A 14,197-nucleotide genomic window follows, 5' to 3' on the forward strand; every position below is an offset into this window, starting at 1 on the left:
AATGAGCTTTATGTGCCTTCTTTTTCATTTGGGCAATTCTACTTTTTTTTAGAAATATAGAGTTCTTTCCTCAGTGAATTTGTGAACCTCTTTTCCCATATGACTAATTCTGCCTTTTAAGGATTTTTTCTCTTCGTTGAATTTTTTTTTGTACCTCTTTTTCCAATTGTCCTTTTTAAAAATACATTATTTTCTTTAGTGTATGTGTTGTGCCTCCTTTACCAAACTGTTGAATCTTTTTTTCATGGTTTTCCTGTATTGATCTCATTTCCCAATTTTTCTTCTTCCCCTCTTATTTAATTTTAAAAATCCATCTGGAAAACCTCTAATAATCCTTTTTGGACTTGAGAGCAATTCATATTTTTCTTGGAAGCTTTGGATGCAGTAGTTTTGATTTTGTTGTCCTCTTCTGAGTTTGTGTTTTGGTCTTCCCTGGTACCAAAATAACAGTGTTAAGTTTCTTTTTTATTCTTTGCTCATGTTCCAGCCTTTTTCTATTCTTTTAATTAAAAAAAAACAACTGTTAGTGTTGGGCTCTATCTCTGTATCTGGATGGGAGTGGGGTCTGTTCCAAGCTTCAGATTCTTCTCTTCTCTTCAGATTCAGATTCAGATGCAGGTGCCTTCAAAGCTAGCTCTGGGGATCTGGAACCTTACAGATCTTAAAAAAAATTTTTTTTTTAATGTAAACTGTTCTTCCAAGGTGGTATGATGTAAGGAGAGGTGTGTTTAATACTCTCCCCACCAGTGCTCTGGTCTGTGAGTAACCATAAGCACTCTTTTCTGCCTTAGAACTGTGAGCACAGAAGCTAGAGTTTGCTAGTGCTTCTCTCCCCCTGACACTGCACCTGTAGACTGTGTATGGGCAATGTAACAAAAGTCATGTACCTCAAGCCAGTGAAAGGACTCTCATCATCCCCTTTTGAGCAGTTGCCTGTAACTCAAAGCTCCAAAAGCCTTTGCTGCCAATTCAGCTACACTCAGGGCCTGTTGCCATGGTGGAACTTGCCTTGGTTTGCTCCTTTGCACTCCACTTTCATCCCAGTGTACTAAATCTTTTGCCTTGGACTTCTGAGTTTTTTTGGGCTGAAAAATTATTACACCCTGTCTTTTTGAGAGTTTTGCTGCTCCAGAATTCATTTTGAGGTAAAACTTCTATAATAGCTTTTGGAGAGTGATTTAAAAACACTTAGGTAGGTAGGTAGGTCTGTGTACCCTCTCCTCCATCTTGGCTCTACTCCCATATGGCTGTCCTTTCCTTATTCTTAAATGTGTTTTCATGAACCAGTGAGAATTTTAGTGTTCTTAAGAAATAAAGCCGAAATCAAAATGGGACCATTTTAAGATGGACACTCAACTATCTACCATTTTGTCCCTTAGGCTACAGATTCACAAGATCTTTGAAAGGCCTTCACAGGATTCCCTATAACAGCATTCCCAAGAAATGGTTAGATTTGAAGATTTGTGATGCTCCAGCCACCTCCCAATGCAACCTGTTCCACTTTGGGAATACTATTTGCTAAAAAAAAAAAAAGCCTTTTTCCCTTTTTCCTTTTCCCAAGTGTAAGGGGTAAAAATTAAAGGGTTGAACTAAATTTATAAGAGTGTGGTCGTCATAAATTATTACTGAAGTCAGAATGACTTTTTAGCAATTTATTTATAAAATAGAGGAAAAGAATGAAAAGAGAGAAAGGAGGGCAGAGTAAGAAATCTAGCTTAACAAGCTATAGTATTTGCTCAGGCCCTGGCTTTACTGCAGCAGGGTTCCAGAAGTCCCAGCTGGAGGGCCTATCAATTAAACAAGTGTTTTAGCCACAAGGCCTCCTCTAATATGAGGGACCTCTCTAGAGGCTAGTACCTCTCAGATAAAGCCAGGAAAAGGAATCAGTCTTTTTTACTCATCCATGTCGTAGTTCTAAGGGAATAATCCAAGAGCAGTCCAAAGTCCCAAGCTAGAGCTCCGTCAAGATCAAGTTGAAGGCGAAAGACTCCTCACAGAAAGTTCTTGCCACTTTTAAAGGTCATTCCTTTCATCACTTCCTGTGCCTTCCATTTTACATGGATCAATTGCAGCTAAAACTTTGCTTAGGACTGCCCAGGGGGCAGTCAGTTGATTCTGATTTGTCACCACCATCACACACGTGAGTCACAGACCTTCCCCACTTGAGGATAAGTGGGATGTATATGCTTTTGGTGATTAAATCTAAAAATGGGCAGGGGAGAGTTAACCCCATCTTCACACAAGCTAACATTTATATCCTTCTAGATTTCCCTCTCACCTTTTGCTCCTAGACCTGCATTCTAGGGCTAAGGAGGATGTCCACACTCCCAAATACATATTAGCCCTTCTGGTACTTAAGGACAACCTATGTCCAATGTCTGCCTGGGCTTCTCTTCTCCTCTGTTCCCTCAGCCAATCCTGCAATGGAAGGATTTTGTTCCCTTCTCCATCCTGGTCTTCCTTCTCTCTGTTCCAGAATGTGACATCCCAAACTAAGAATGATGATCGAGACGTGGTATGGTCAGGATAGAAGGGAATAGAACTGTTACTTCCCTTGTTCTTAATGCAGATTAAGATAACATATTTTTTATGCTGCCATATCATACCATCGGTTCATACTAAGTCCACCAGCATGTTCAGGTCTTGTTCACAGAAACTATTGTCTAGCCATACCTTTTCCTCCTTATTCTTGTGATGTCAGTCTTTTTGAATCCAAGTATAGGACTTTATATGTCTCTGTTAAAATTAATTATACAGATACCTCTTCCACATTGTGACTTTCCCTGTCACAGTTTCAGTATATGAGCAGTTGGAATAAGAAATTAAATGGGAATTTGGGGAGAATATTGCAGAAGCCACAGATGATACAGAGAAAGTTTAGAAACTCAGAAATGCATAAGATATATGTACATCAACACACTTTTATCTTTTAATAGCATAAACATACATCATTTTTTAAAAAGTTAAAATAAGTAAATTGTTAAAAGTTTGCAAAAAGAACACAAAAGCCAGCTGATGACACAGGCTAGAAATGTAGAGATAGCTTAACATTGACCTACATATAGCTTATGACTAAATAAATATTTAATCCATACCTTATTGTAAAAATAAAAGAAAAATAATAAATTCTGACTCCTAGTTTGAAGAGAGGGCCAAAATATTTTACATGGATTTTCTAGATTGCAGGGGTACCACCCCACCCCCTATCCCCCATAAGCCCCACAATGTGGAAGGGATACCTCTATTAGATTTGGTCCTGTGTTGCAGCCTGTGAAGTTATCATTGAATCCTGACTCCTGTTTTAACTTTCTCTAACAACTTTGGCATCCTCCAAATTAAAATATTTTAATAAGCCTGCTATTTCCATTCTTCATCTCTTTCATTGATAGTGATTTCAAATGGCAGAGGATGAACAAAGGTGTCTGAGATATCCCACTAAAGAGCCACTGCATTACAGGTCCATGGCCCTGAAAGTTGGGGGGGAGGGACTTCAAAGGCCATCTTGCCCAACTTATGTCCCCTTTGTAGCATAGCCTGAGAAATGCCTGTTTTTTCAGCCTCAAGGGTTCCTCCTAAGAAGGATAGCACATTCTCCTTTTGCCTTGTTCTGTTTGTTAGGGATCTTTTCCTGATCTGCCTCTTTGGAAACTACCACCCCCACCCCCACCCCGGAGAACTCCTTTACTTCTCTTGCCAAACAGAACAAGTCTAATTTACACTAAAAGTATTTGAGGAAAAAATATTTGAAGAGCCCCCAAGTCTTTCTTGGGTTAAACTAATCCCTAGTTTCTCCAACTATGCATGACATAATAGATAAAAGCTTTTTGATTGATATGCCATGATCTCAAGAACTTTCACTATGTTTAGGTAGGATTTGTTTTGTTCTTTGTAGTCCAGAGATCATTGTCCTAGGGGAACACAAAAAGCACAATAAGAAATGAACAATTTTGCCTTCTCACTATTGTCTGTTATCTTTTTCACTTTAAGTATCCAGTGTTCTAGCCTATCAGGATGATCCCTTCTTTGATTCTTCTCTTTTTCCTAACACATAGGTAAGACCTTTTTATCATCATCCTCATAATCACTGTTTACTTTTTTTTTTTTGGCTACTCAATTCCTAGCCCCTCTATATGCCAACCCCATTTTAAGAAAGAAGGGGGAAAAACCTTTATGACAAACATACATAATCAAGAAAAACAAATTCCTTGATTGACCAGGTATAAGGAAGTATCTTATTCTTCACATTAGACCCTTCACAATAGTCTGCTTCATTATCAGTCCTCTTGAATTGTGATTAGTCATTGCATTGGCCAAAAGATAGTTTTTTTATAATGTATAAATTATTCTCTGGTTCTACTCACTTTACTGAATTATTTCATAAAATTTCCCCTGAAACTTTCCATTTAATCCTTTCATTTATCTTTTTCTTAACATGTAAAAATAACTTTTAACATTCATTTTTAAAATGTTGAGTTCCAAATTTACTCTCTCTCCACCCCCTCTTCCTTGAGATGGCAAGCAATTTGCTATAGATAATACACATGCAGTGGAGAAGGAAATGGCAAACCACTCCAGCATCTTTGCCAAGAACACCTCTCAAGTAGGATGAACTGATGTGGAGTGAAATAAGCAGAACCAGGACATCTTACATAGTACTAAACATTGTGGGACGATCAAATGTAATTGACTTTGCTATTAAAAGCAATGCAATGATCCAGAACTCTGAAGGACTTATTAAAAAAATGCTATCTACATCTAGAGAAAGAACTGTGGGAGTAGAAATCCAGAAGAAAACATGACTTGTCACTTATTTACATGGGTATATTATTTAGGGTTTTGTTTTTAAAAGATTATTACAAAAATGAATAATATGGAAATGGGATTTGAGTGACTTTATATATATAACCCAATGAAATTGCTTGTCAACTTCAGGAGGGGGGGAGGGAAGAGGGAAGGGAGATAGCAAGAATCATGTAAATGGGGGAAAATGAAAAGTCAAATCAAATAAAAATAAAGGAAAAAAATAAAACCCCAAGTAGGGCTAGTAAGTGTTGAACATGACTGAAACAACTTAACAACAAACAATGTGTGTTCAGTTGCAAAACATTTCCAAATTAGCCATATAACAAAAGAAAACAGACAAAAATGAAAAAAGAAAAAATTCAAAAAGTATACCTTTGTCTGCATTCAGGCTCCAAATGCTCCTTCTCTGGAAGTGGATAGCATTTTTCATCATATGTCTTTTGGAGGTGTCTTAGATCATTATATTGACAAGAATAACTAATTCATTCCATGGTTGATAATCATACAGTATTGCTATTACTATGTATGATACACTCCTGATTCTACTTACATCACTTCGCATCAGTTCATATAAACCTTCCCAGGTCTTTCCAAAACCATTGTGCTTGTCATTTCTTATAGAACAGTATTCCATCATAATCATATGCCACAACTTGTTCAACCATTGCCCAGTTTATGGGCATATTCTTAGTTTCCAATTCTTTGCCACCACTTAAATTGCTGCTATTAATATTTTTGATCCTATGGGCCTTTTTGAACTCTTTGAGATACAGACTTAGCGGTAGTATTGCTAGGTCAGAAGGTATGCACAGTTTTATAACTCTTGGGATATAGTTCTAAATTGTTGTTCAGAATTGTTGGGTCATTTCATAACTTCACCAACAATGCAATGGAGTCTTAATTTTTCTACATTCCCTTCAATGTTTGTCATTTTCCTTTTGTATCATATTAGTCAATCTGATAGATATGAGGTGTGGTACCTTAGAATTGTTTAATTTGTATTTCTCTAACAGTGATTTAGGACATTTTTCATATCACCATCTTTTCTTGTAGTGTAATAATATTCTATTATGCTCGTGTAGCATAACTTATTTAGCCATTCACTGATTGGGAATTGCCTATTTTCAAGGTCAAGGCAGTTCTTTTTTTTCCATTTATTTCTCTAAATAATTAGCTTTTGTTTTGATTTTCAGATAGTCTGATGATTCTAAGATTATCTTTCCTTGATCTGCTTTCTAGATCACATGTTTTTGGTAGTATATAACTTACTTTCTCTTCTGCTTTTTCAACTGTTTATTTTGCTTTAATATTAATTGTCTCATAGTATTATTACTTTCTCTTTATCCTTTTCTAAGTTCAGGGAATTCAATTTTTAGGTTAGGCTTACCACCTTACCACTGTTTTAAACACCTAATTTTCCTTATTCTTTTTACTGATCCTTTCCCTTAATATTTTATTTTGTATGTTTTATTTTGTTTCCTCCGGGTACCTTTTTCTTGTCAGAACATTCTTTTCTTTGAGACTATTTTGACTTCTATATGGAATTCTTTTGGATTTCACTTTTGAATTTGTCTCTGTCCAAAATATTTTTTATTGTGTTCAGTGTTTTCTTCTGGATGACAATGGACTGGCCCTATTTCATCCTATATGCAGTGACCTTCTACCGAAATTCCTCTTTGGCTCAGTCTTCTGGTGCCTTGTGTCAGATATTGGCCTCTCTTTCTACTTTCATTGATCTAAACCTAGATTTGACTCTGTCCAATGCTGTGACCTGGATGTTATTGATGGTGGTAGAAAGCCTTCTGGGAAACCCTTGGTACTTTGCTTCTCACACCCTGCCCTGATCCTTTCCCCAGGCTGTATCTGTAACATGGAGTTTCTTTGTTCTCTGTTACATCTTGGGCAAAGCTAATGAGGGGCTATTGCACTGAACTACTCGGATACTGATCTAATCCATCTCCTTTTGCCTCAACCTGGGCAGTAAGTGTCACTTCTTGGGCACTACTCACTAATGGTTTCATCCTCTGTACCTGTCTTTTAAAAAGTTAAGTCTTATGGATCTACATGTATATTGCTTATCTACATTGATCTCTTTAAATAGCTCCTCTTTTCTTTCTTACTCCAATTATTATTATTTTTTTTTAGTATCAGATTTTTATAACTAAGAGCTAACTATCTCTTGGACTAATTTCTAAAAAATTTTAGTTTATTTAATCCTACCTATTTATTCTCTTTGTACTCTCTAAAATTGAGGCAAATCAAATGACATTTGACTTTCCTCTCCTACACCATCCCATGTACTAAAAAAGAGTTAACTTCTCAGTACAGTTCCTGTATTTTTTCCTCTTAGCAATCAGTTCATACTTTTTTAAAAAGTCAGATCTAAGTTCAGATTCTTCCTATTGATTTCCCTACTTGTAGAAAGATTAAAGTATACTTAGGACAAGTTATTGACGGAGAAAACTGTAGCAGATTTTCAAACCATTATTTCCCTGTAATTTCAGTCATTTCTAATTCTTTGTGCCCCCATTTGGGATTTCTTAACAAAGATACTGGAGTAGTTTGCTATTTCCTTCTCTAGCTCATTTACAATGAGGAAACTGAGGCAAATAGGGTTAAATGACATACCCAGGGACCCATAGCTAACGAGTAACTGAGGTCAGATTTGAACTCAGGTCTTCCTGAGTCCAGTTCTGGCACTATCCATTGAGTCATCTAGCTCTCAAAACAATCAAAGCATTACTACATCTTATAGCCTATGTCAGGTTTGTAGTCTGTTTAAAAACTCACCATTTATTTTCTCTTTCTGTCCCAGTTGTCTCTAGTATGCTACTATGACAATATCCCTTCTCTCATATTTCTCTCTGATCTCCACACAAATGGTCTCTACTCTATATTCCCCCCTCTTTTTCCTATATGTCGTCACATAAATGTGTTAATAAACAATATTATCCTATTGTCCTTTGATCTATTTGTCTTCTGAATAAGGCATTTTCTTTTATTACCATAAGTCATGAATTTTATAGTCATAAGTTTTATCCTACTAAGTCTCTGTGATACCTACAATGTTGAATATATTTTAAATAAGAATATCTACTTCACCTTCCTTATGTTCTTTAATTCTTTCGTTGTACATTAGTCATAATTGAATTATTTATTCATCTTTTTAAAACAATAGAAATAAAACTTAAATGTTAACTACAAAAAGTATTTAATTTACAATTTTTTTAATTGTTTAAAGGACATTTTCTAAGAAAGAAAAAAAATCCAAAATTGATAAAGAAACAGATAAATATGTCTTTGAAATGAGGATGAAGAAAGGTGATACATCAGAAGAAACAGAATCAGAAACCCTTTCCAGAAGTGTCAGAAATAAAAATAGTACTTATGATGTGTCTGAAAACTGCTCTGGTATGGTTATCTTTTTTTCTTATATGTTTAAATCTATAGGAAGAATGAGTTATTGATTAAACCTCTATTATTTTCTTTTTACATAAAAGGTACATAGTATGGAGGTTTGTTGTTTTAAACCCTTACCTTCCATCTTGGAATCAATACTATGTGTTGGTTGTAAGGCAGAAGAGTGGTAAGGGCTAGGCAATGGGGGGTCAAATGACTTGCCCAGGGTCACACAGCTAGGAAGTGTCTGAGACCAGATTTGAACCTAGGACCTCCCTTCTCTAGGCCTGACTCAATCCACTGAGCTACCCAGCTGCCCCCAGTATGGAAGCTTTTGAAACATTATATTTACTAAGATAATTTAGCCTATTTTTCACAAATATTTTACTGACAAAGAAATTTTATAGCAAACTCTAGGACCCTGTACGGGCAGGTTCATAATTTTTCTTCTAACTTCTCGGTATATAGATTCTCAGTATCTATATTAGTAAACCAGCTCATCCCAGTTCCAATATAGCATATAAATATAATCATTTTACCCTTCATTACATGGAGCAAAGAAAGGTATTCTAACCACTTAAACCCTAAAAGCCAGTCCAATCCCATATCAGAGATATCAAAATGATTCATTCCTATTGAAAAAGAGAAAACCATATTTCTTTTAGCTATTAATAAGAACACAGTTTGACCTAGTTTGGTATAAAACACACGCACACACATATGCATATACACACATGAAAGATCCTTTCATAATATATGACTTCTTAAGAAGTTAGCCAGGAGCCCAATTCTGTCTATGCTGACCTGTTGTAATTTTTTAACTTCTTGCTTGCAAATTCTTATAAAGTTGTAGGAAATGTAATTAGCAACCCTCTCTGTAATAAAAGTGGAATTTGTTGTCTAGGATCTATTACATAACTGACAAAATTATGAGTCATGCCAAACTATTAAAGGGTCAGGATGGATGCTGTTGACCATGATAGCATTTCTTGGTATATGTCCCATTATCATTTAGAGGAGAAAAGAGTATGTTAATTTTACTCTTTACACTCCATCTATCTCCCTGTTTTGAAAGAGCAATTATATCATAAGCAGAGGCTTCTCTAAAACCAATGTACTTCATCCCTGATAAGGTAGTTAAAGAACAATTTGCATCTCCTTGACATCTCAAGCCTTTCTCTTCTTAGCTCAGGCTTACTCCTAATTTCTCTCCATTAGAGATACAGGTTTTAGGCACAACCTGAACACTCTTGCCTTCTAATGAGAGTGTAGTGATAAACAGTAATGATAGAACCAACTCAGTTCTTCCACTATGATTAGAATGAATTCTCTCCCAAATGGAATATCACCTTTCAAATATTATCTGTTAATCTTTGCCCTTTTTAGACCTAAAACCTCACCCTTATCTCTCAGTTACAGATAAGACCTTTTAAGAAACCTGAGACACAGCTTTAAAAAGAGAGAAATTTTAAATTCCTATCTTAACAGGGACTGATTTTTTTCATTCTTCAGTAAATGGATCTAAAAATATAAAATATTAGAGAAGGTTACAGAAAGAGGCAGGGATAGGATTTAAATACTCGTCATCTCATCCATCCTTCTATGATTCCAGGCTGATTAAAATGTCAGGTTAAGAAGCACTTTGCATGATATAGAATAAAACCTTTATTTTGTTCAATGTTACAAGCTAAGGCAGGCAGAAGTTTTGGTTGCTACAGAGTAAAGGGGGTTTTATAGGGCAAGAGAACTTTTGCATGTAAGCTCTTTTTCATAGATCCTTGTATAAAAGAAATATATAGGCATGTTTCATTCCCAACTGGTCAGCTTGTGCCTCAGTAATTTCATGTTTCAAGACTGAGAACAGATCTTAATTTTTAGGTCTCTCATTTGCCTTGGTGGACTGAGACAAATTGGATTTCTTTTTTTTTTTTTATCCTTATATATGGATAAAGGAGAGCTAAAACTGGTGTTTGATGTGATATCTCCCATATAATGGCATTACTTTTGACAAGAGACAATCCAGTGTCTTCTCACCACCATGGGGGAAAATTGCTCAGAGAGGAAAATGTCCTTACTTTCTGAAAATTAGAAGTTGGGTACCAATATCATAAGTAGAAATTTAAACCTTACAGAAAAAAAATCAGATCACGAATTTTTCTCTTGCTATTATCAGAGATAGGATTCATTTTAATGAGCTTTAAGTGTCTTACAAAGTACAGCAATTTAGCTAAAATTTAAGATTGTGCATGACATTTAAAATTTTTCCTTTGGCCCTTGATTTCTTAGCAGCCTAACTTATCTTCTTTCAGGCTAAGGTCTTATAATAAGAGAATATGCTTTTTACTTCTCCATATATTTTGATCACTTTCCTTTCTAACTGCTTTGCTCCAATTCAATGTACATGTAGTTTTACTGAGTCTTGTAAATACTCTTTTTTACCTTCCCAGCAGTGTTTACTAAGACATTTTTGTAATATTTGTTCAACACCTTATCATTTTCCAGTTTCCTTTTTTTGTCTTCAGATCTTGAATCAGATTACTTGAGCAGTTGCCTTCATATGTAGGTTTTCATAATTATTATTAGTCTTTTTTCTAATATATCCCAACATTTTCAAGAAGTACAAGCCCATATTTAAATAAACAGTGTTTGTGTTTGATTTTGATTTGTTGATAACTTAGTTACATTGTATTGTGTTACTATTGTGCTATATCACAAAATGAAAAGATTTTAACATAAGAATTCTATATATAATTAGAAATATAGAAAGACTATAAATGTGTTTTTAATAAATTTTTGCAGATATATTACATTTGTGCAATACTTAATATGTTATAATGTCTTTTACCATTTGTTCTGCACAACAACCCAGTGAAGATGATCAGTTATTATTGTCTCATTTTAAAGATGAAGACATTGATTCTGTCCTACACTTTGATACTATCTCATCGAATCTGGAGATAAAAAATTCATAATGTTCAATGCATGAAAGTCCTTTTTCCTTGATGTTTTGAAAAAGAGAATGATTTAGATTTAAACAGAACCTGCCCCTGAAAGAAATTATCTAAGTTTTTAAAAGTTGTAAAGCATGGTATTTTATCACTTATAGAATTGGACTGACCTTTTATTAGAACCTTCCCTTTTATTAGGAAAGGTTTCAAGCAATATTGTTCTACTTGCAGTGGATTAATTTTGTTCAATAACAATTGACTTGTAACATGTATTAAATTGAAATGTTTTCTACTAGGAAGGCACTATAACTTAAAATCTTTTTACTTACAAAATATTCATCTTTGTCTTTATAGAAGAACTACCTACTGGGTGTGTTACTTTACCTAGATCTTCAGAACTTAACTTGTGTCCTATTAATAAACCTTATAAAGTACCATTAAAATTGCGATATGGTGAATATAATAATTGTGATAATCAAATAAATATTACTTTCCAAACTGAAGGGAAAAACTGCTTGCATAAAGAGGTAAGTTTTTTTCATATACTATTGTTTCAAATGAGTAAAATAGACATCTGACTTGTGGTCAGATTTCAGTCTGACTTTTCACGTTTTATTATAAAATAAAACAATATTAAAGCAAGATTCAGAGTACATAAATGTAATGAAGTACCCAGAGAGTTATTAACCTGTGCACAGTATCGTTCACCTACTTTACCATTTTCTGGCTGTTTATTTCTACTTCTTGTAACCTAGTAACAAAATAATGTTGGGATTAGAGGACAGATGGCCTTAGTGCCTGGCCTGAAAACAGGAGCTTTTAATATTTCGTGTATCCTAGACTCCTTTAGCAGTCCAGTGAAGACTATGGAAGATTTCTCAGAATGTCTTAAAATGATTATATTAAAATGTGTAGGACTACAAAGTAAAGCAATTATATTGGACTCCATTTATAAAAGTACTTTTAAAAACAAGGTCATGGACCCCACATTAAGAACCCCTGTCCTAGGGAATTTGAAGGCCATGTATTCAGCTGGATTTCCTTCCACCTCGTGGCTTTTCTAGCAGAGTGGCAACATAGCTACTTGCAAAGCTGGAAATGAGGGGGGAAGCTAGAGATAGAAGATCCCAAGTGACAAGAGTAGTTAAAAAGTGATTGTGTGGGGGGTGGGGGTGGGGCAGCTGGGTAGCTCAGTGGATTTGAGAGCCAGGCCTAGAGAAGAGAGGTCCTAGGTTCAAATCTGGCCTCAGACACTTCCTAGCTGTGTGACCCTGGGCAAGTCACTTAACCCCCATTGTCTAGCCCTTACCACTCTTCTGCCTTGGAACCAATATACAGTATTGATTCCAAGACAGAAGGTAAGGGTTTTTATTTATTTTTTTAAGTGATTTGTTGTTGTTTGCCTCTACGAGTAGCTACAATGTGATATCAAACTGTAAATACCTGGTAATTTCAATGCCAAATACAGAATTTTAAAAATACTCTAGGCTTCTTTTTTAGGGGTACTGATGGTATTAATGAGGGAAAGTTCTTTCCATACATTTTGTTTTTAAGGAATCCGCTGCAAAAAGTGAAAGTAAACAGATGACTTCTCCAAAGAAAATCAGAAATCATGAAGCTAAAACAAATGAAGCAATATTTAAAAGTCTAAAGAGAGGTAAAATGCCCTCAATATTTTTGGAATGAAGAACTTCTTTGTATTTTACTTGCTATGTTTTAAAATGTTTTTTAGATCTGGAAATTCTCCATTTTTAAATTGTCTAGTCCAGAATTATTCCTGGATTGCCTTAAGGATTCTCAGTTCTTATTCTGTATTAGTGTCTTTTTCTTAGCATATAAAACATTTAATTTTATTTTTAGTGCATTTTATTGATGCATTTTCTTTATATCATGGCCATTTAAGGTTTTGAACCCTCCTTTGTAAAAGAAAAATGCCTAATAAAAACCATCTGATATAGTAACAGTATTGACAATGTATACAGTATTCTTAGTAGGCCCTCACCTCCTGGCTTTGAGAAGGGAGGTATATTTATTTCATCATCATCTTTTCTGGGACCTTGATTGTTTTTTCATTCAGAATTTTACTTTATTTTAGGTATGAGCTTTTCATTTACTTTGTTATAAATTTTATACAGTTCTCTTGGTTTGGCTTATTCATTTCATAAAGTCTCTCCATGTTTCTTTGAATTCCTCATATTTTTCATTTCTTATTACAATAATATGCCATTACATTGGTATTCTTTAGCTTTTGCATAGTAGTAGATAAATACATAAGTTAGTTCTAGTTCTTTGCTGTCACAGAGTGTGAACATTTTGGCGTATATTGGACCTTTGTTTCACGTCTTTATCCTTCCTTGGAGAATACTTTTTCTTTTCTCTTCTTTTCTATTTCCCCTTCTCTTCCCTCCCCTTCTTTTCCCTCCCCGCCCTTCTCCTCCCCTCTCTTCCCCACCCCTCCCCTCCCAGCTCTACCCCAATCCTCCCCACCCCTCCCTTCTTTGTAATGATTTTTGGGGCTATTTCTTATTATCACTTAGTATTGTTCAAATGATCTGGCCTTGTGTAAGCTACATGCTTGTCAATAAATTCCCATTCACATAATAATAAAGGCACTTTTTGTGTTTTATATAAAAAAAATAAAAGGTACAGCATAATGATTCTTTTTCTTATAGTCCCCTGAATTTCGTATCTAGGATACAATGTAATAAATATTCTTATATTGCTCACTTCATTTATTATTTGATGAGCATACATAAAACTACATAGAAATTAAATTTATTTTCACTAATTTAAGTCACAAGATTTTAAATAATAGTACTAATACAAATCTTAAATTCAAAAGTAAAGTAGTAGGAGCTTGTTTAAAAATGCATTAGGGAGGCACTATTATCCTAGACTTACGTCATTTGAGAGGGATATATAGCAAACCTCCCCCCTTTTTAAAAATTACATGTGGAAACAAGTTTCAACAAATGTTTTCTCACTTTTTGTGATCCAAATTCTTTCCTTTCCTCCCTCCCCTCCTGAGGAGGTAAATAATCTGATAT

General features: G+C 34.8%; 1 protein-coding gene across 5 annotated transcripts in view; it reads left to right on the plus strand.

Moving 5' to 3' along the window:
• The window catches only part of MIS18BP1 (MIS18 binding protein 1), a 91,711-nt gene that overhangs the window by 55,144 nt on the left and 22,370 nt on the right, over positions 1-14,197 (plus strand). For all 5 annotated transcript variants that reach the window (XM_007476561.2, XM_007476559.3, XM_007476562.3 and 2 more), the window contains 3 exons: positions 8,045-8,214; positions 11,505-11,677; positions 12,705-12,807. In XM_007476561.2, the coding sequence (XP_007476623.1) occupies positions 8,045-8,214; positions 11,505-11,677; positions 12,705-12,807 (446 nt within the window). The remainder of the gene's footprint in view (positions 1-8,044; positions 8,215-11,504; positions 11,678-12,704; positions 12,808-14,197) is intronic.

The sequence above is a fragment of the Monodelphis domestica genome, chromosome 1 (genome assembly GCF_027887165.1).
Source record: "Monodelphis domestica isolate mMonDom1 chromosome 1, mMonDom1.pri, whole genome shotgun sequence".
NCBI classification, from domain to species: domain Eukaryota; kingdom Metazoa; phylum Chordata; class Mammalia; order Didelphimorphia; family Didelphidae; genus Monodelphis; species Monodelphis domestica.